This window comes from Stegostoma tigrinum, chromosome 10 (genome assembly GCF_030684315.1).
Source record: "Stegostoma tigrinum isolate sSteTig4 chromosome 10, sSteTig4.hap1, whole genome shotgun sequence".
Taxonomy (NCBI): Eukaryota; Metazoa; Chordata; class Chondrichthyes; order Orectolobiformes; family Stegostomatidae; genus Stegostoma; species Stegostoma tigrinum.
Window position 1 is genome coordinate 1927355 of NC_081363.1, and position 21224 is coordinate 1948578.

Consider the following 21224-nt stretch of genomic DNA (forward strand, 5'->3'; position numbering starts at 1 on the left):
TTGTCAGGAAGAATAGAGGGGCTGAATATTGGTTAAACAGGGAAAGACTGGAGAAAGCTGTGGCAGCACAGAGGGATCTGGGAATCCTCATCTGTAAACCTCAAACAGCTAGCATACAAATTCAGCACATAATAGGAAGGCAAATAGGTTGTTGGTCTTTCATAGAATGGAGAATAAAACTCAGAAAGTCTTGCCAAAACTGTATGAATCAGATCACAGCTGCATTACTGTCGACAGTAACATATCTAAGGAAAGATATACTGGCATTGGGTGCAGTCCAGAGAAAGTTCACTCGGCTGATACCAGGAATGGAGGTTCTATCTTATGAGCAGAGGTTGAGTAGAGTTAGAGTTAACTCATTAGAGTTTAGAAGAATGACAAGCAACTTTATTTAAACAAGCAAATGTCTTAAAAGGACTTGACAGCAAAGATGTGGAAAGGTTGTTTGCCCCTTGGGAAATTGTACGGCCAAAGGGTAAGGGATTGCTCATTTAAGACAATGATGATGAGGAAGTTCTTCTCTCAGGAACGGGTGAATCCGTGGTATTCTTTACCACAGGGAGCTATCGAGGCTGGGTTGTTAAGTAAAGACATTTTTAATCAGTAAGGGAACTAAGCATCATGGTGTTATGGACCAGACCAGAACCCCTCAAAATATTTTAAGAAAGTAGTCTAGAACCTAAACGTTTTCTTATTTTAAAGGCAAATGTGAAGTACTGTGTCCAGGTGCAATGCGACTGGTCAGACTACTCGACGTTAGGCAAAACACAATTTATTTAAACACTGTAGTTAAATACAATCAAAGAAAGATGAATTTTGATTAACTCAACTCTACTGGAACAGAATAACAGATACAGTAACTTACTAATTAACTGTTTCAATGTAGTAACATCCCATAAATATATCCTTTGGCAAAAAGGCAAAGTCAGAAACAGATTCTCACAGGCAGTCCTCCAATCCAGGAGGGAAAAAATCAGAGACAGTAGCAGGATGGGTTAGTAAATTTGCAGACGACACTAAGGTCGGTGGAGTTGTGGATAGTGACGAAGGATGCTGTAGGGTGCAGAGAGACATAGATAAGCTGCAGAGCTGGACTGAGAGGTGGCAAATGGAGTTTAATGCAGACAAGTGAGAGGTGATGCACTTTGGTAGGAGTAACCGGAAGGCAAAGTACTTGGCTAATGGTAAGATTCTTAGTATTGTAGATGAGCAGAGAGTCCTTGGTGTCCATGTACACCGATCCTTGAAAGTTGCCACCCAGGCTGACAGGGCTGTTAAGAAGGCACACAGTGTTTTAGCTTTTATTAATAGAGGGATCGAGTTCCGGAACCAAGAGGTTATGCTGTAGCTGTACAAAACTCTGGTGCGGCTGCATTTGGAGTATTGTGTACAGTTCTGGTCACCGCATTATAAGAAGGATGTGGAAACTTTGGAAAGGGTGCAGAGGAGATTATTTAGGATGTTGCCTGGTATGGAGGGAAGGTCTTACGAGGAAAGGCTGAGGGACTTGAGGCTGATTTCGTTTGAGAGAAGAAGGTTGAGAGGTGACTTAATTGAAACATATAAAATAATCAGAGGGTTAGATAGGGTGGATAGGGAGAGCCTTTTTCCTAGGATGGTGACGGCAAGCACGAGGGGGCGTAGCTTTAAATTGAGGGGTGAAAGGTATAGGACAGATGTCAGAGGTAGTTTCTTTACTCAGAGAGTAGTAAGGGAATGGAACGCTTTGCCTGCAATGGTAGTAGATTCGCCAACTTTAGGTACATTTAAGTCGTCATTGGACACGCATATGGACGTACATGGAATAGTGTAGGTTAGATGGGCTTGAGATCGGTATGACAGGTCGGTACAACATCGAGGGCCGAAGGGCCTGTACTGTGCTGTAATGTTCTATGTTCTTCTAAATCCCAGTGGAAAGTGACTCAATTTACTCAGCTTCTCGTCTCAGGAACCAATTTACAGAGTATTATTGGGGTTGCATCCACCCAGGGAGTATTCCTTTACCGTTCTGACTTGTGCCTTGCGGATAGTGGGCAGACTTTTGGAGAGTCAGGAAGTGAGTTACTTGCTGCAGTATTCCTCGTCTCTTAATAGCCACTGTATCTATACAGCAAGTCTAGTTGGGTTTCTGAATCCCCTGGATGTTGATAGTGCGGGATTCAGTGATGGTAACACCATTGAATGTCAAAGGACGGTGGTTAGATTGTCTCTGATGGGCATAGCCTGGCATTTATGTGGTGCAAATGTTACTCGTCCCTTGACAGCCCAAGCCTGGATACTGTCCGCACCTTGCTGCATTTGAACACGGACTGCGTCAGTATCTGAGGAGTTGGGAATGGTGTTGAATATTGTATAATCATTGGTGACCACAGAGAATGTTGAAGGGAAAGAGAAAACAAAGGGTGAATTGGCTCTGACTGGGTTTAGATCAAGACACAGTTTTTCTCAAGGAAGTTTCCGGACTGCTGTTTTGTGGTTACCTCTCTAATTTCTCTCCGGTTATCAATGTGTTGAATTTTTTGAGAAACAAATCTCAGTTGGTAAAAAAATAACCAGAAGTCTCCAGAGAACAGCTGTAACTGTTACCATTAACTGACTTTGAAATTCAAGCAAGATATTCAGTTCTATCCAAGTATTATCCATCCTCCAAGGATTTCATGAAGACCTGGTAATCATCGTTGAAATCGTAATTGAACAAACAAATTGATACTCTTTCATTTTTAAAAAAAATAGCCCTTAACTGTGTTTGTCTCTTAGTTTGAGAATGGGGGTTTATGGTCAAAGAAGATTGTGCTTAGATCATAGACAGTAATTAGGTTGCCTTGCTGGTTATTTGTGTTACGCTAAAAGCTACATTTTTAATAAATTGCTAATTTTTGTTTGAGTTATACGCTTGATGTCAAAGATCTGTTATTCATAAAATCTGGTTAAGAGCAACTGAGTAATTTTGAGGATCATTGAATGTTTGAATTTCACACTGTGAATCCAGTGACAATCCAGATTTGGTTGGACTTGCTATCTCTGTATTGTTACATGAGTAAGAGTCCAGCAGTTTTCTACCAAAGTAAAACCGGGTCAGGAATGTTCAAATACCTTATCTACAGCAGACGACGTAATCCCTTTAACACTCTGAAGTATTTGCCACTTACTTGGATGAACGAGGGGTATCATCTGCCCACCCTCCTTGCCGCCGTGCAGGTTTACTTATAGGACCCTATAACAAATGCAGAGCAGTTTCGTTAGCTGGGTTGCACATAGATAGAACAAAGCAGCAAGGAAGTGTCTATGAAACTGAACCCCAGGTGAGTCAATGTTTATGAAACTGTACCCAGGGGACATCAGTGTCAAAGGAACTATAACCCATTGGGTGTCAAAATGTACACCTGTGAGCATCAGTGAATGTGGAACTGTATCCCAGTGAGCGTCAGTGAATGTGGAGCTGTACCCCAGTGAGTGTCAGGGATTGTGGAACTGTACATCAGTGAGTGTCAGTGAATGTGGAGCTGTACCCCAGTGAGTGTCAGGGATTGTGGAACTGTACATCAGTGAGTGTCAGGGAATGTGGAGCTGTACCCCAGTGAGTGTCAGTGAATGTGGAACTGTACCCCAGTGAGTGTCAGGGAATGTGGAACTGTACCCCAGTGAGTGTGAGTGATTGTGGAGCTGTACCCCAGTGAGTGTCAGTGAATGTGGAGCTGTACCCCAGTGAGTGTCAGGGAATGTGGAACTGTACCCCAGTGAGTGTCAGGGATTGTGGAACTGTGTATCAGTGAGTGTCAGGGAATGTGGAACTGTACCCCAGTGAGTGTCAGGGATTGTGGAACTGTACCCCAGTGAGTGTCAGGGATTGTGGAACTGTACCCCAGTGAGTGTCAGTGAATGTGGAGCTGTACATCAGTGAGTGTCAGTGAATGTGGAGCTGTACATCAGTGAGTGTCAGGGATTGTGGAGCTGTACCCCAGTGAGTATCAGGGAATGTGGAACTGTACCCCAGTGAGTGTCAGTGAATGTGGAACTGTACCCCAGTGAGTGTCAGTGAACGTGGAACTGTACATCAGTGAGTGTCAGGGAATGTGGAACTGTACCCCAGTGAGTGTCAGTGAATGTGGAACTGTACATCAGTGAGTGTCAGGGATTGTGGAGCTGTACATCAGTGAGTGTCAGGGATTGTGGAGCTGTACCCCAGTGAGTATCAGGGAATGTGGAACTGTACCCCAGTGAGTGTCAGTGAATGTGGAACTGTACCCCAGTGAGTGTCAGTGAACGTGGAACTGTACATCAGTGAGTGTCAGGGAATGTGGAACTGTACCCCAGTGAGTGTCAGTGAATGTGGAACTGTACATCAGTGAGTGTCAGTGATTGTGGAACTGTACATCAGTGAGTGTCAGGGATTGTGGAGCTGTACATCAGTGAGTATCAGGGATTGTGGAACTGTACATCAGTGAGTGTCAGTGAATGTGGAACTGTACCCCAGTGAGTGTCAGTGATTGTGGAGCTGTATATCAGTGAGTGTCAGTGAATGTGGAACTGTACATCAGTGAGTGTCAGTGAATGTGGAACTGTACCCCAGTGAGTATCAGTGATTGTGGAGCTGTACATCAGTGAGTGTCAGTGAATGTGGAACTGTACCCCAGTGAGTATCAGTGATTGTGGAGCTGTACCCCAGTGAGTATCAGGGATTGTGGAGCTGTACATCAGTGAGTGTCAGTGAATGTGGAACTGTACCCCAGTGAGTGTCAGTGATTGTGGAGCTGTATATCAGTGAGTGTCAGTGAATGTGGAACTGTACATCAGTGAGTGTCAGTGAATGTGGAACTGTACCCCAGTGAGTGTCAGTGAATGTGGAACTGTACCCCAGTGAGCGTCAGTGAATGTGGAACTGTACATCAGTGAGTGTCAGGGATTGTGGAGCTGTACCCCAGTGAGTGTCAGTGATTGTGGAGCTGTACATCAGTGAGTGTCAGGGATTGTGGAGCTGTATATCAGTGAGTGTCAGTGAATGTGGAACTGTACATCAGTGAGTGTCAGTGAATGTGGAACTGTACATCAGTGAGTGTCAGGGATTGTGGAGCTGTATATCAGTGAGTGTCAGTGAATGTGGAACTGTACATCAGTGAGTGTCAGTGAATGTGGAACTGTACCCCAGTGAGTATCAGTGATTGTGGAGCTGTACATCAGTGAGTGTCAGTGAATGTGGAACTGTACCCCAGTGAGCGTCAGTGAATATGGAACTGTGTATCAGTGTCAGTGAATGTGGAACTGTACCCCAGTGAGCGTCAGTGATTGTGGAGCTGTACATCAGTGAGTGTCAGGGAATGTGGAACTGTACATCAGTGAGTGTCAGGGAATGTGGAACTGTACCCCAGTGAGTGTCAGTGAATGTGGAAATATACCTGTGATGTCGGTGTGTCGTATATTGCTGTTATTTGGGATCTTGCATTCTGAATTGGAGTAAAAATCGACTTTAGCTTTCAGTTCTATGTTTTTAACTAAGGTCATAAAATTATTTTTGAAACAATTAGTTCAAATGTCATTTCCAAGAAAGCATCTGATTGAAACTAAAGGACTCGATCTGTTCATTGTGAAGTTACTTGATTAAATATTTACAAAGTTGAATTTCTGTGATGCACAGAGAGACTCCCATCTCAGTGAGAGTCACAGTTAGAGAAACACAGAAAATAGGATGTGGGAAAACTCACTAGGCAACGCCGACCAGGTCTCAGGGAATCGAGATAATCTGCACAAATTATATCAGTCACAGATTTGATGCATTGTGGGTGGATGATTGAGAGATCCTTCAGAATTCCGCAAGCTGCCATCCTGAAATAGACCCCTTTATCCCCACTCTTTGTCCTCTGCCAATCAGCCAATCCTCTAGCCATGCCAGTACCTTGTTTCCCAACACCATGGCCTCTTATCTTATTTAGCAGCTTTCTGTGCAACACCTTGTCAATGGATTTCTGAAAATCCAACTAGATCATGTCCACTGGCTCTCCTTTGTCTCACTTGCTCATTGCGTCTTCAACGAATTCTAACAGATTTGTCAGGCATGATGTCCCTCGGATAAAACTGTCCTGACCTCACCCCATTTTGCCATAAAAATTACTTCACAATCACACCCTTAACAATGGGCACTAAAATGTAACGAATGACAGACACCAGACCAACTGGCCTGTAGTTTCCTGTCTTCTGCCTCCCTCCCTTCTTAAACAGGGTTGTAACATGAGCAACATTCCAGTCCTATGGGACCCTCCCCAATTCCACTGCTTCCTGAAAGATCACCACCAATTCCTCCACAATTTCCTCATCGATCTCCTTCAGAACTCTGGGGTGTAGTCCATCTGATCCAGGTGATTTATCCACCTTCAGCTCTTTCAGCTTCCCAGTGCCATCTCCTCAGTGATGGCCACCACACTCACCTCTGCACCCTGAATGTCTTGAAGTTCTGGTATGCTACTGGTGCCTTCCACAGTGAAAACTGATGCAAACTACCTATTCAGTTCCTCCACTATTTCCCATTACTGCTTCTCCACTGTCATTTTCCAGTGGCCCAGTGTTCATAGAACATAGAACATTACAGCACAGTACAGGCCCTTCAGCCCTCGATGTTGTACCGACCTGTCATACTGATCCCAAGCCCATCTAACCTACACTATTGCATGTATGTCCATATGCTTATCGAATGGCAACATAAATGTACCTAGAGTTGGCAAATCTACTACCGTTGCAGGCAAAGCATTCCATTCCCTTACTACTCTGAGTAAAGAAACTACCTCTGACATCTGTCCTATATCTTTCAACCCTCAATTTAAAGCTATGGCCCCTCGTGCTCACCGTCACCATCCTGGGAAAAAGGCTCTCCCTATCCACCCTTTCTAACCCTCTGATTATTTTATATGTCTCAATTAAGTCACCTCTCAACCTTCTTCTCTCTAACGAAAACAGCCTCAAGTCCCTCAGCCTTTCCTCATAAGATCTTCCCTCCATACCAGGCAACATCCTAGTAAATCTCCTCTGCATCCTAACCCTAACCCTAACCCTAACCCTAACCCTATCGCAATTCGCCAGGACTCTGGTCCCAGCATGATTCACGCAGAACAGCTCCCCCTTCCATTCTTCTACCGGTGGTAAAGGCCCATGAATTTGAACCCTTTTCTCCCATATCCACTCTTTGAGCCACAAATTTATCTCTTTAATCTTGTTGACCCTGTGCCAATTAGATCATGGTTCACGTAGCAAACCTGACGTTAGTACCCTATTGGTGATAATGGGAACTGCAGATGCTGGAGAATCCAAGATAATGAAATGTGAGGCTGGATGAACACAGCAGGCCCAGCAGCATCTCAGGTGCTCCTGAGATGCTGTTAGTACCCTCTTGATTCTGTTTTATAATTTAATCCATAGCTGTTTATATTCCCTCTGCAGAATCTCTTACTTCTTAATACCTATATTATTGTTAACTACTTATGGAACTATGATCACTGTTCGCCCACTGAAACTTTGATCACCCGGCCAGGCTCATTGCCCAATACAAGATCTAGTATGTCCCCTTCTCTAGTTGGACCATCTACATATTGTTTCAAGAAACCCTCCTAGGTACGCTTGATAAATTCTGACCCATTTAAGCCCTGGCACTAGTGGGGACCCAGTCAATATTGCGGAAGTTAAAAGCACCCACTACAACAATTTGGTGGCACATTTGTTCCTCTTCCGTTTCTCTGGACTTTTGTGGCATCATACCAACAGTGACAATAAGCCCTGCTGCAGCTGAATCCATCAGTAATGTCCACAATGCCCCAGTGTGGGGAGATGAAACAGAGCAAGTGGGAGGAGTGGGCCATTCATCCTTTCAAGTTTGTTCTGCCATTTAATATGATCATGGCTGGTCATCCATCTCAGGCCCCTTCCCACTTTCTCCCCATAGCCCAGTGATCCCTTTAACCCTAAGAACTATGTTTAACCCCTACGTAGAAACATTCAATGATTAGCCCACAACTGCTTTCCCTGGTGGAGAATTCCACAGGTTTATTACTCTCTGGGTGAAAACATTTCTCCTCATCTCAGTCCTAAACGGCCTAACTCAGTGTCCCCTGACTGTGACCCCTAGTTCATCAGGAACATCCTTCCTGCATTCTTCTAAACGCCACTCAAAACGAGAATGTTCTTAAGTTGGAATAATAAACTGCTGAGTAAGGATTTAATACCTTCATTTTACTGAAGGGGACACTCTTGGTTCAAGAAACATTTCAGAATTTCTTCAACTTAATTGACAAAAATAAACTTCTGAGGAATTTTGAGAGATCACATTGCTTAAAATAAAAGATGACTAACTGAAGTGTGGGAAAAGAACTGATGGGAGGCTGAGGATACTTTCGCTGTCCGAGAATCCGTGATGCTGGCACTGACATGGCCAAAGCTAACCTGAACCCAGACTATCTAAAGATAAGCTCTTCTGAGAGAGACCAGCACTAAACTAGATCCAACAGAGAGAAGGCAATGTAGCCATTGGGCAGATACACCCTAGAACTCTCTTTCCAACAGCACTGGGTATGTCCCTACAACCAAGGAATGTGAGCTATTCAAGATAGTAGCTCAACGTTGACTTCTTAAGGGTAAATTAAGGATAAATTAAGCTTCAGTGTGATTTGGACAGGTTGAGTGAGTGAGCAAATGCATGGCAGTTTGGGAAAGGGGAATGTGTAACAAAACCTGGATGTCCTTGTACATGTTGCTGAAAGGAAACATGCAGACACAGCAGGTTATGAAGAAGGAAAGTGGGATGTTGGCCTTGATAGTGAGAGTACAGGAACAGTGATATCTTACTGCAATGGTATAGGGGCTCACTGAGGCCACATTCGGGATCCTGTGTGCAGTTTTTGTCTCCTATCAGAGGAGGGATGCTCTGGCTTTGGAGGGAGTGCAATGAGGGATAGCCAAACTGATTCCGGGCACTGCATGACTTATGCATGAAGAGTGACTCGACCATATAAAACAAAATCCACTGGAGTTTAGAAGAATGAGGTGGGATCTCATAGAAACCAAGTTGAATTCCAGAAGGAATTAGATACAAGATAACAAAGTGTGAAGCTGGATGAACATAGCAGGCCAAGCAGCATCTCAGGAGCACAAAAGCTGACGTTTCGGGCCTAGACTCTACATCAGAGAGGTTGAAGGGTCTGATGAAGGGTCTAGGCCCAAAACATCAGCTTTTGTGCTCCTGAGATGCTGCTTGTCCTGCTGTGTTCATCCAGCCCCACACTTTGTTATCTTGGATTCTCCAGTATCTGCAGTTCCCACTATCTCAGGAATTAGATACAGTTCTTTGAGCCAAAGGGGTAAAATGATATGGGGAGAAAGCAGGCACAGGGCACTGAGTTAGCTGGTCAACCATGATCATACTGAATGGCGGAGGAGGCTTAAATGGCCTACTCCTGCTCCTATTTATTATATTCCGATGCTGACATAGCCAGTGGTTGATATTTGATGAACAATTTGGTTACAAGGTATTTTCTGTGTGTATTTGCAACAAAGAGAGAAAGTGACTGATTGTGTGTGCGCATGTAGGAGGAAAAACATGAATGTGTGTGCAAGAGTAAAACTGTGAGATCATAAATAATAGGAACAGGAGTAGGTCGTTCAGTCCTTCTAGCCTGCTCTGCCATTCTATAAAATTATGGCTAGTCCGTCATTCTTCATGTCAACTTTCCGGCCTTTTCCCGTCACCCTAGACTTCTGACTGGTCAACAATCTATCTACCTATCTCATCTTTAAATATACACAAGGACTCTGCTCCACAGCTCTCTGTGGCAAGGAGTTCCAAAGACTCACAACCCGCTGAGAGAAGAAATTCGTCCTCATAATGGTGTTAAACTGGTGCCCCTTTATCCTGAGGCTATGCTCTCTGGTCCTAGACTCTCCTATGAGGGGAAACATCCTCTCAGCATTTACCTTGTCAAGCTCCTTAAGAATCCTGTATGTTCCAAAGAGATCACCTCTCATTCTTCTAAACTCCAATGAGTAGAGTCCCATACTTCTTAGTCTTCGCTCGTAAGACAATCCCGCCAGACCAGGGGTCATCCTAACCGACCTACTCTGAACTGCGTACAACAAAATGATATCTTCCCTTCAAAATGGGGACCAAAACTACTCACAATACTCCAGAAGTGGTCTCACCAACACCTTGTACAGTTACAGTTTCCTACTCTTATACTCCAACCACCTTGAAATAAGGACCAACATTCCATGACCCTTCCTCATTACCTGTTGCCCCTGTGTACTACCTTTCTGTTTTTCAAGCACAAGTTCCCCCAAATCCCTTTGTGTTGCAGCTTTCTGCAGTTTTCACCAGTTAAATAATGTTCTGTTCTTTTGTTTTCCCTTACAAAATGAACAACTTCAAATTTCCCACTTTATACACCATTGCCAACTTTTTTTTAACCAATCAATGTTTCTCTATAACTTTCCTTTCCACCTATTTTTTTACACTTGTCTGCAAGTTTGGCAACAGTACATTCATTTTCTTCCTCCAAGTTACTTTGTGAGCTGTTGCAGTCCCAGCACTGATCCCTATGGAACCCCATGAGGCACACGCAAACCTGAAAAAGAACTCCTAATTCCCACTCGCTGCTTCCTGGCCATGAGCCAATAAAGCACCTCCAACACCATGGGCCCTTATAATGTAACCATTTATGAGGTGTCTTGTCAAACACCTTCTGGAAGAGAGTAAGATTGTGTGAGTGAATATGTGTGAGAGAGAGAGAGGCTGTGTGTGTTTGCACGTGTATTTGTGCATACTCACTCACTCACAACAATAACAGAACACGTATTAATTATGACACCATCTTCTTCCTGCCAATAAAAGTGAATTTCAGTGCAATACACAGAAATGCATCCTTTATACATTTTTTACTCATTCACAGGATGTGGGCATTGCTGGCTGGTCCAGCGATTATTGCCCATCTGTAGCTGCCCTTCAGACGGTGGCGGTGAGCTGCCATATTGAACAACTGCAGCCCATCTGCAGTATGAAATGTAAAAAACACACTTCTAGCTGTCAGCTGTGGTAAACTGTTAGCAGCACTCATGCCTCAGAATCAGAATGTTCAATCCCTGCTCCAGACACACCTGAACCCATACCTAGCCTGTCAGTCCAGCACGTTACTCAGGCAGTCCTTGCACTGCTCCAGAAATGCTGTCTTTCAGGTGAGACATTAAACCAAGATCACATCTTCTGAAAGAGATTTCTGCATGAGGGTAAAGAATTAGGTAGAGTGCCCAGAATTGTAAATACCATGTCTTTTTATTTTTCTGTAGTTTCAATGACAGACTGAAATGAGGAAAATACTGTTTTAAAAATCAAGGAGGTTGAAGGATTTCTGCACCTTTATCTGCCACTCACTGTAAGTGTTGCTTTTACAGCTGCTTGCTCAAGCAATGAGGTGGGGAAAAGTCTGCTTTCAGACAAGCTGGAAGCAAAAGATGTGCACAAATGTAGCTTCAGCTAGCAATAATTAGTAGATTGGTCTGTGGAATGGTGACTAGTTATTGATGACAAAAGTCTTCTGCCTATCAACAATTGTGTGATCAGCTCCTAATTAGCTGAACAGCTTGTGTAAATGCTCAAGGGAGAAGCAACTGAATCTTCGAAAGGGAAGGGGCTGCCCTTTCTCTGCAGTCAAAAACAAACCACCTCAAGCCTAGGTAAAGTCAGTTTATTCTTGCCTCAACAGTTGCTGTAAGCTATGATTATTAGTCAATAAGTCAGACAAAAGTAGTGAACCAGTAATTCTGTGTTTCCTGTAAGCAAATGAAAATAACTGTAGAAGCAAGTTCATAGGGCAATCCAAAAGATTCATCTTAGCAAATTCTGCAGACAGAGACTATTGAACTGTCTGCCTCATCTTTCACTCCACCCATAACACCAATGATGTTTTTTGCCCTGTGTACGTCTGTGTTTTTGACCATGTGGTGCGAGTTTATAAGGGCACTGGAGTTTCGAATAGTAGCTATATGTCAATGTTTCATAGTTGTTTATCTATCGTTAGAATTTACTTATTTGTAATAAATAGCCACCCTTGTTAAATACAGAAACCAGGTCTGTGCTTTCCATCGTCTAGTAGACAGGCAAATTGAGGAATTCTGTGCATCTTTAGAAGTCTTTAGCTGTATGAAGACTTGGAATAGTACTGCCCGTTTTCCAGCACATTACTCAGTGTTCACTATCTGAGTTTGAGTGAGGACAAGCTTTCAGCAGAGGGTGGTGACATGCTGATTGGCAACTGGGGCGAACGTATGCATCGGCACAGTCACCACGACCAAACAGGGGTTTGTGGAGAAAGTTTACCTCCTTCCCTCCATCCTCCTCTAACCAACAAAAAAATAGCCACTGTGAAAACCACAAGTGGAGCAGCAGAGTGAGTATAAACTACTGGAGCTCAGGACACATTGTAGCTGTGAGAAAAATCTGGAGTGACATCACGGGGAAGCTGTGACCTGATTTGCTGGTACAACCAAGAACTATCAATAAATTTACTTAATTCAATGAAATAGTTAACTAAGTAGAAATGGCTGGACAAGTGATGTGTTGTAGCTGTATGATGTGGGAGCTGGCTAATCCCATTGCAAACTGCAGTGACCACATCTGTAGCAACGGTTGGTTGCTTGAGGAACTTTGGCTCAGAGTTGACAAACTGGAATAGGCGCTTCAAACACTGTGGCACATCCGGGAGGGGGAGAAGTACCTGGAAACCTGGTTTCAGGAGGCAGTCCACCTGGTAGGTTAATTACTTCAAATTCAGTCAGTGGCCAGGGACAGCAGGGTGTGACTGTAAGAGAGGCAGGTAGAGGGATCCTGCAGTCAGGATCAGAGGAGCCTCAGCGCTTGACCTTGTCCAACAGGTACGAGGTACTTTCTCCCTGTGTGGATGAGGAAAAGGGCAGAGGGAAGGATGAGCCAACTGACCACTGCACCGTGGTACGGGAGAGTCCCACATTGTGTGTTGCCTGCCTGGTGCCAGGGCTAAGGATATCTCTGACCGGTGATGAAATGCAGGGAAGAGGGGTTCCTTGTCATGGGCCACTGGCGTCAGTACTGGAACAGAAGGGATCTGTGCCATTGAGGCAGTCTCCACCTGAATCGAGCTGGGACCGATGTTCGAGCAAAAAGGGTAAATAGGGTGGTCAGCAGGACTTTAAACTAGAAAGTGGGAGGGACAGGCATGGGCAAAACTCCAAGAAGTATAAAGGCCAGTGGGAAAAAAGCAGCAGGTGGGGCGGATTCAGCTGCATGGAAAAATATTTTAAAATGAAAAGAAAGGAGACCTCAGGAGTTCTACTAAAGTCTCCAGAACACAAAACAGGACAGAGACTTCGGAAAGAGTTAGGAATCAAACTTCAAGCACACCAGATTAACAAATGACAGTGAGAAGAGGTAACATTAATACAGGACTGAAGATGTTGTATCTGAATGCACACAGTATATGAAATAAGGTAAATGAGCTTGTGGTGCAGATCAAAATTGGCAGGTATGATGTGGTGGGCATCACAGTGATGTAGCTGCAAGGGAATCAGGACTGGGAGCTACATATCCAAGTATATACATCCTACTGAAAAGACAGGCAGGTGGGCATAGGGGGTGGGATTGTCTTATTAATAATGAGTGTAAGAAACAACGTAAGGTCAGATGATGTAGAATCTGTGTGCGTAAAACCAGAAAGGTAAAAAAATTATAATGGGAGTTATGTGTGGGCCTCAAGATACAGCAGGAGATAGAAAAGGTGTGTAAGAAAGGTAAGGTTACAGTGATCATGGGGAATTTCAATATGCAGGCGGACGGGAAAATCAGGTTGGTAGTAGACCATAAGAAAAGGAATTTGTGGAGTGTCTACAAGATGGCTTTTTGGAGCAACTTGTGGTGGAGCCCACAAAGGGAACAGGCAATTCTGGATTTAGTGTTGTACAATGAGGCAGATTTGATAGGGGATCTTAAGGTGATGGAACCCTCAGGAGTGACCATGTTATCACAGAACCATAGAATCCCTACTGTGTGGAAACAGACCCTTCGGCCCAACAAGTCCACACCTACTCTCAAAGCTTTCCACCCAGACCCATCCCCCTATAACCCTATAATTGAGTTTAAGAGTCGTGAGATCTTGTTGCAGCTCTATAAAACTTTGGTTAGACCGCACTTGGAATAATGCGTCCAGTTCTGGTCGCCCTATTATAGGAAAGATGTGGATGCTTTGGAGAGGGTTCAGAGGAGGTTTACGAGGATGCTGCCTGGACTGGAGGGCTTATCTTATGAAGCGAGGTTGACTGAAATTGGACTTTTTTCATTGGAGAAAAGGAGGAGGAGAGGGGACCTAATTGAGGTATACAAGATAACGAGAGGCATAGATAGAGTTGATAGCCAGAGACTATTTCCCAGGGCAGAAAAGGCTAACACGAGGGGTCATAGTTTTAAGCTGGCTGGAGGAAAGTATAGAGGGGATGTCAGAGGCAGGTTCTTTACACAGAGAGTTGTGAGAGCATGGAATGCGTTGCCAGCAGCAGTTGTGGAAGCAAGGTCATTGGGGTCATTTAAGAGACCGTTGGACATGCATATGGTCACAGAAATTTGAGGGTGCATACATGAGGATCAATGGTCGGCACAACATTGTGGGCTGAAGGGCCTGTTCTGTGCTGCACTGTTCTATGTTCTATGTAACCCACCGACTCCACACATCCTCAACACTCTGGGCAATTTTTCATAGCCAATCCAACTAGCCTGCACATTGTTGGATTGTGGGAGGAAACTGGAGTACCCAGAGGAAACCCTCGCAGACACAGGGAGAATGTGCAAACTCCACACAGACAGTCGCCCAAGGGTGGAATCGAACCTGGGTCCCTGGCGCTGTGAGGCTGCAGCGCTAACCATAGAGCCACCATGCACCGCTAAATATGATAGAATTTAATCTGCGAATTACAAAGGAGAGGGTGGAATCAGATGTAACTGTATTACAGTTGAATAAAGGCAACTACAGAGGCATGAGGGAGGAGCTGATAAATCAGTTGGACGACAACCCGGAGTTCTAAAAGATATAGATGAAGAGACAGTGGAAGAGTTAGTTGTGATCTTTGAGGAATCACTGGAGTCAGGGAGGGTCCCAGAGGACTGGAAAATCACTCACGTGGCGCCATTGTTTAACAAGGGAGTAAGGCAAAAGATGGAAAATAACAGGCTGATTAGCCCAACCTCGGTTGTGGATAAGATTTTAGAGTCCATTTTGAAGGATGAGATTTCTGAATATTTGTAAGTGCATGATAAAATAGGCCAAAGTCAGCATGGTTTCATCAAGGGGAGGACATGCCTGACAAATCTGCTAGAATTCTTCGAGGAGAAAACAAGAAGCCCAGGGTTGCAATAACAAGGGGATCTGATCTTGCATCCCACACTAATGCCCCGGTCCACGGCCCCACAATCCTTCTTCCCCTCCGGGCCACATTCCGTGTAAAATTTGTGCATGTGCTGCTCAAAGAACAGCATACAGCGCATGTATCAGAGAGAAAAGGAACTGCAGATGCTGGAGAATATGAGATAACAAAGTGTAGAGCTGGATGAACACAGCAGGCCAAGCAGGATTTTGGGAGCACAAAAGCTGACGTTTCGGGCTTAGACCTTTCATCCGAAATGGGGAAGAGGGTTCTGAAATAGACAGGGAGAGAGGGGAAGGCGGATCGAGGATGGATCGAGGAAGAGATAGAAATAACAAGATGTCGAGATGGATTATCACAGATAGGTCAATCCAGGGAGGATGGACAGGTCAAGAGGGCGGGATAAGGTTAGTAGGTAGGAAATGGGGGCGCAGCTTGAGGTGGGAGGAGGGTATAGGTGAGAGGAAGAACAGGTTAGGGAGGTGGGAACGAGCTGGGCTGGTTTTGGGATGCAGTGGGGGAGAGGAGATTTTGAAGCTTGTGAAGTCCACATTGATACCATTGGGCTGCAGGGTTCCCAAGCAGAATATGAGTTGCTGTTCCTGCAACCTTCGGGTGGTATTACTGTGGCACTGCAGGATGCCCAGGATGTACGTGTCATCTGAGGAATGGAACGGGGAGTTAAAATCGTTTGCAACTGGGAGGTGCAGTTGTTTATTGTGAACCGAGCGGAGATGTTCTGCAAAGTGGTCCCCAAGCCTCTGCTTGGTTTCCTCGATGTAGAGGAGGCCACAACGGGCACAGAGGATGCAGCATACCACATTAGCAGATGTGCAGGTGAACATCTGCTTGATGTGGAAAGTCTTCTTGGGGCCTGGGGTGGGGGTGGGGGAGGTGGTGTGGGGGCAGGTGTAGCACTTCCGGCGGTTGCAGGGGAAAGTGCCGGGTGTGGTGGGGTTGGAGGGGAGTGTGGAATGGACAAGGGAGTCCCGGAGAGAGTGGTCCCTCTGGAAAGCAGACAAGGGTGGGGAGGGAAAGATGTCTTTGGTGGTGGGGTTGGATTGCAGATGGTAGAAGTGTTGGAGGATGATACGCTGGATCCGAAGGTTGGTGGGGTGGTATGTGAGGACGAGGGGGATTCTCTTGTGGTTGTTATTGTGTGGATAGGGTGTGAGGGATGGGTTGCGGGAGACACGGTCAAGGGCTTTCTCGACCACTCCGGCAGGGGGGGGGGGGGGGGGGGGGGCGGGGGGAGGTGGCAGTCCTTGAAAAATGAGGATGTCTGAGATGTATGGGAGTGGAATGCCTCATCCTGGGAGCAGATGCGGCAGAGACAAAAGGAATTGGGAACAGGGCATGGCATTTTTGCAAGGAGGGTGGGAGGAGGTGTATTCGAGGTAGCTGTGGGAGTCGGCGGGCTTGAAATGGATATCGGTTTCTAGGTTCTTGCCCGAGATGGAGACAGAAAGGTCCAGGAAGGTGAGGGAGGTGTTAGAGATGGTCCAGGTGAACTTAAGGTTGGGGTGGAAGGTGTTGGTGAAGTGGATGAACTGTTCAAGCTCCTCGTGGGAACAGGAGGCGGCGCTGATATAGTCATCAATGTAACGGAGGAAGAGGTGGAGTTTAGGGCCAGTGTAGGTGCGGAAGAGGGAATGTTCCACGTAACCCACAAAGAGGCAGGCATAGCTTGGGCCCATGCCAGTACCCATGGCCACCCAATTTGTATGTAGGATGTGGGAGGAATTGAAAGAGAAGTTGTTGAGGATGAGGACGAGTTCAGCTAGGCCGATGAGGATGTCGGTGGAGGGGGACTAGTCGGGCCTGCGGGACAGGAAGAAGTGGAGGGCCTTTAGGCCATCTGCATGGGGAATGCAGATGTATAGGGACTGGATATCCATAGTAAAAATGAGGTGTTGGGGACTGGGGAATTGGAAGTTCTGGAGGAGGTCGAGGACATTAGTGGTGTCACGGACGTAGGTAGGGAGTTCCAGGACCAAGGGAGTGAAAATGGAGTCCAGATAGGTGGAGATGATTTCAGTGGGGCAGACGCAGGCGGAGATAATTCGTCAACCAGGGTAGTCAGGTTTGTGGATTTTAGAAAGGAGATAGAAGCAGGTGGTGGGGCGTTGGGGAACGATGAGGTTGGAGGCTGTTGGTGGGAGGTACTAGAGTTGGTGAGGTTGTGAATGGTTTGGGAGATGGTGGTTTGGTGCTTGGGGATGGGGTCATGATCCAGGGGGCAGTAGGAGGAGGTGTCGGAGAGTTGGCGACTGGCCTCAGTGACACAGAGGTCAGTGCTTCCCCAATGCAGTGGTCGCAACTCATCCCTCACACCCCATCCCTGCAATAAAATCCAAAAGAGAATCCCCCTCGTCCTCACATACCGCCCTACAAACCTCCGGATTCAACGCATCATCCTTCGACACTTCTGCCATCTACAATCCGACCCCTACAGCTCCTCGCTCACCTCCACCCCAGGCCCCAAGAAGACTTTCCACATCAAGCAGATGTTCACCTTCACATCTGCTAATATTGTATAATCTATCTGCTGTTCCCGTTGTGGCCTCCTTTACATTGGGGAAACCAAGCTGAGGCTTGGGGACCTCTTTGCAGAACACCTACGCTCAGTTCGCAATAAAAAAATGCATCTCCCAGTCATGAATTTCAACTCCCCCTCTCATTCCTTGGAAGACATGTCCATCCTGAGCCTCCTGCAGTACCTCAACGACGCCACCCAAAGGTTGCAAGGACAGCAACTCATATTCCGCTTTGGAACTCAGCAGCCCAATGGTATCAATGTGGATTTCACAAGCTTCAAAATCTCCCCTTCCGCCATTGCATCCCAAAACAAACCCAGCTTGTCCTTGCCTCCCTGACCTGTTCTTCCTCTCACCTATCCCCTCCTCCCACCTCAAGCCGCACCTCCATTTCCCACCTTCTAACCTCATCCTGCCCCCTTGACCTGTCTGTCCTCCCCGGCCTGACCTATCCCCTCCCTACCTATAATCACCTCTGCAGGCTCCATCCCCGCCCCTTTAACTTGTCTGTCTCCTCTCCACCTATCTTCTCCTCTATCCATCTTCGATCCGCTTCCTCCTCTCCCCCTCCCTCTTTTCTGATGAAGGGTCTAGGTCCGAACCGTCAGCTTTCCTGCTCCTAAGGTGTTATCTCTATATACTGTGCATGTGCTGGTGTCAGTAAATGCGGCCACAGGAAATAGGAATTCCTAGCTTATAACTCAACCACAAATACTTGCTGAGTTCTTCCTTTCTCTGTTTGTCAATTTCTTTAGTGCTGATGCAGGGTTGTTTGCACAGTGGTGCTTTCTTTCATTCACTGGTTAAAAATTCACAGTCTTTGACGGTATCCAATCCTCCTTCAACAAGGAATTTTCAGAGGGGTGAGTGAAAGATAGCCATTACTCAGACTTTCTGGTGCCTGCATGTGTGTGATGGAGAGAGACCACAGAGAAAGATATTTTTATGCTTTTTTATCCAGGCTAGGTGATTCTCTTCCACACTGGCCCCACAAAAGCTATGGTCACCTAGTCAGAAGCCAAGCAGAATACTGTCAGCAATTTTCTTTTGTTCAGAACTCACTGGCTCTGTGATATTACTATTATCCTGTTCCAGAACAAAAGCAACAATGTACACAAGTCACAATTTGCTCCAGGGAAATGATTTTGACACTGTACTCATCTCTTTGTACAGTCTACTCAGCTTCTGCAGTATCCTACTTCCTTCAGTCCAGAGTCCAAACATAAAGGCAAAAAAAAGTGGTATTTACACCAGATAATGGGAACTGCAGATGCTGGAGAATCCAAGATAATAAAATGTGAGGCTGGATGAACACAGCAGGCCAAGCAGCATCTCAGGAGCACAAAAGCTGACGTTTCGGGCCTAGACCCTTCATCAGAGAGGGGGATGGGGTGAGGGTTCTGGAATAAATAGGGAGAGAGGGGGAGGCAGACCGAAGATGGAGGCAAAAGAAGATAGGTGGAGAGAGTACAGGTGGGGAGGTGGGGAGGGGATAGGTCAGTCCAGGGAAGACGGACAGGTCAAGGAGGTGGGATGAGGTTAGTAGGTAGATGGGGGTGCGGCTTGGGATGGGAGGAAGGGATGGGTGAGAGGAAGAACAGGTTAGGGAGGCAGAGACAGGCTGGGGCTGGTTTTGGGATGCAGTGGGTGGAGGGGAAGAGCTGGGCTGGTTGTGTGGTGCACTGGGGGGAGGGGACGAGCTGGGCTGGTTTTGGGATGCGGTGGGGGAAGGGGAGATTTTGAAGCTGGTGAAGTCCACATTAATACCATTAGGCTGCACGGTTCCCAGGTGGAATATGAGTTGCTGTTCCTGCAACCTTCGGGTGGCATCATTGTGGCACTGCAGGAGGCCCATGATGGACATGTCATCTAAAGAATGGGAGGGGGAGTGGAAATGGTTGGCGACTGGGAGGTGCAGTTGTTTGTTGCGAACAACACATCCCTCACACCCCGCCCCCGCCACAACCGCCAAAAGAGAATCCCCCTCGTTCTCACACACCAGCCCACCAACCTCCGGATACAACGCATCATCCTCCGACACTTCCGCCATCTACAATCTGACCCCACCACCCAAGACATTTTTCCATCCCCACCCTTGTCTGCTTTCCGGAGAGACCACTCTATCCGTGACTCCCTTGTTCGCTCCACACTGCCCTCCAACCCCACCACACCCGGCACCTTCCCATGCAACCGCAGGAAATGCTACACTTGCCCCCACACCTCCTCCCTCACCCCTATCCCAGGCCCCAAGATGACATTCCACATTAAGCAGAGGTTCACCTGCACATCTGCCAATGTGGTATACTGCATCCACTGTACCCAGTGTGGCTTCCTCTACATTGGGTAAACCAAGCGTTGGCTTGGGGGCCGCTTTGCAGAACACCTCCGCTCAGTTCGCAACAAACAACTGCACCTCCCAGTCGCAAACCATTTCCACTCCCCCTCCCATTCTTTAGATGACATGTCCATCATGGGCCTCCTGCAGTGCCACAATGATGCCACCCGAAGGTTGCAGGAACAGCAACTCATATTCCACCTGGGAACCCTGCAGCCTAATGGTATCAATGTTGACTTCCCCCACCGCATCCCAGAACCAGCCCAGTTCGTACCCTCCCCCACTGCACCACACAACCAGCCCAGCTCTTCCCCTCCACCCACTGCATCCCAAAACCAGTCCAACCTGTCTCTGCCCCCCTAACCTGTTCTTCCTCTCACCCATCCCTTCCTCCCACCCCAAGCCGCACCCCCATCTACCTACTAACCTCATCCCACCTCCTTGACCTGTCCGTCTTCCCTGGACTGACCTATCCCCTCCCTACCTCCCAACCTATACTCTCTCCACCTATCTTCTTTTCTCTCCATCTTCGGTCCGCCTCCCCCTCTCTCCCTATTTATTCCAGAACCCTCACCCCATCCTCCTCTCTGATGAAGGGTCTAGGCCTGAAACGTCAGCTTTTGTGCTCCTGAGATGCTGCTTGGCCTGCTGTGTTCATCCAGCCTCACATTTTATTATCTTGGTATTTATACCAGACTTGGACCTAAAATTTGCAGATGATACAAAATGTGGCGTAAAGAAAACTAGGAAGCTCGTAATACAGAACATAGAACATTACAGCACAGTACAGGCCCTTCGGCCCTCGACGTTGTGCCAACCTGTCATACCAATCTCAAGCCCATCTAACCTACACTATTCTATGTACGTCCATATGCTTTTCCAATGACGACTTAAATGGACCTAAAGGTGGCGAATTTACTACCGTTCCAGGCAAAGCGTTC

General features: G+C 46.4%; 1 protein-coding gene across 2 annotated transcripts in view; it reads right to left on the minus strand.

Moving 5' to 3' along the window:
* The window catches only part of LOC125455886 (intraflagellar transport protein 43 homolog B), a 112375-nt gene that overhangs the window by 77585 nt on the left and 13566 nt on the right, over positions 1-21224 (minus strand). For both annotated transcript variants that reach the window (XM_059648889.1, XM_059648888.1), the window contains exon 3: positions 3150-3214. In XM_059648889.1, coding sequence (XP_059504872.1) covers positions 3150-3214 — 65 coding nt within the window. The remainder of the gene's footprint in view (positions 1-3149; positions 3215-21224) is intronic.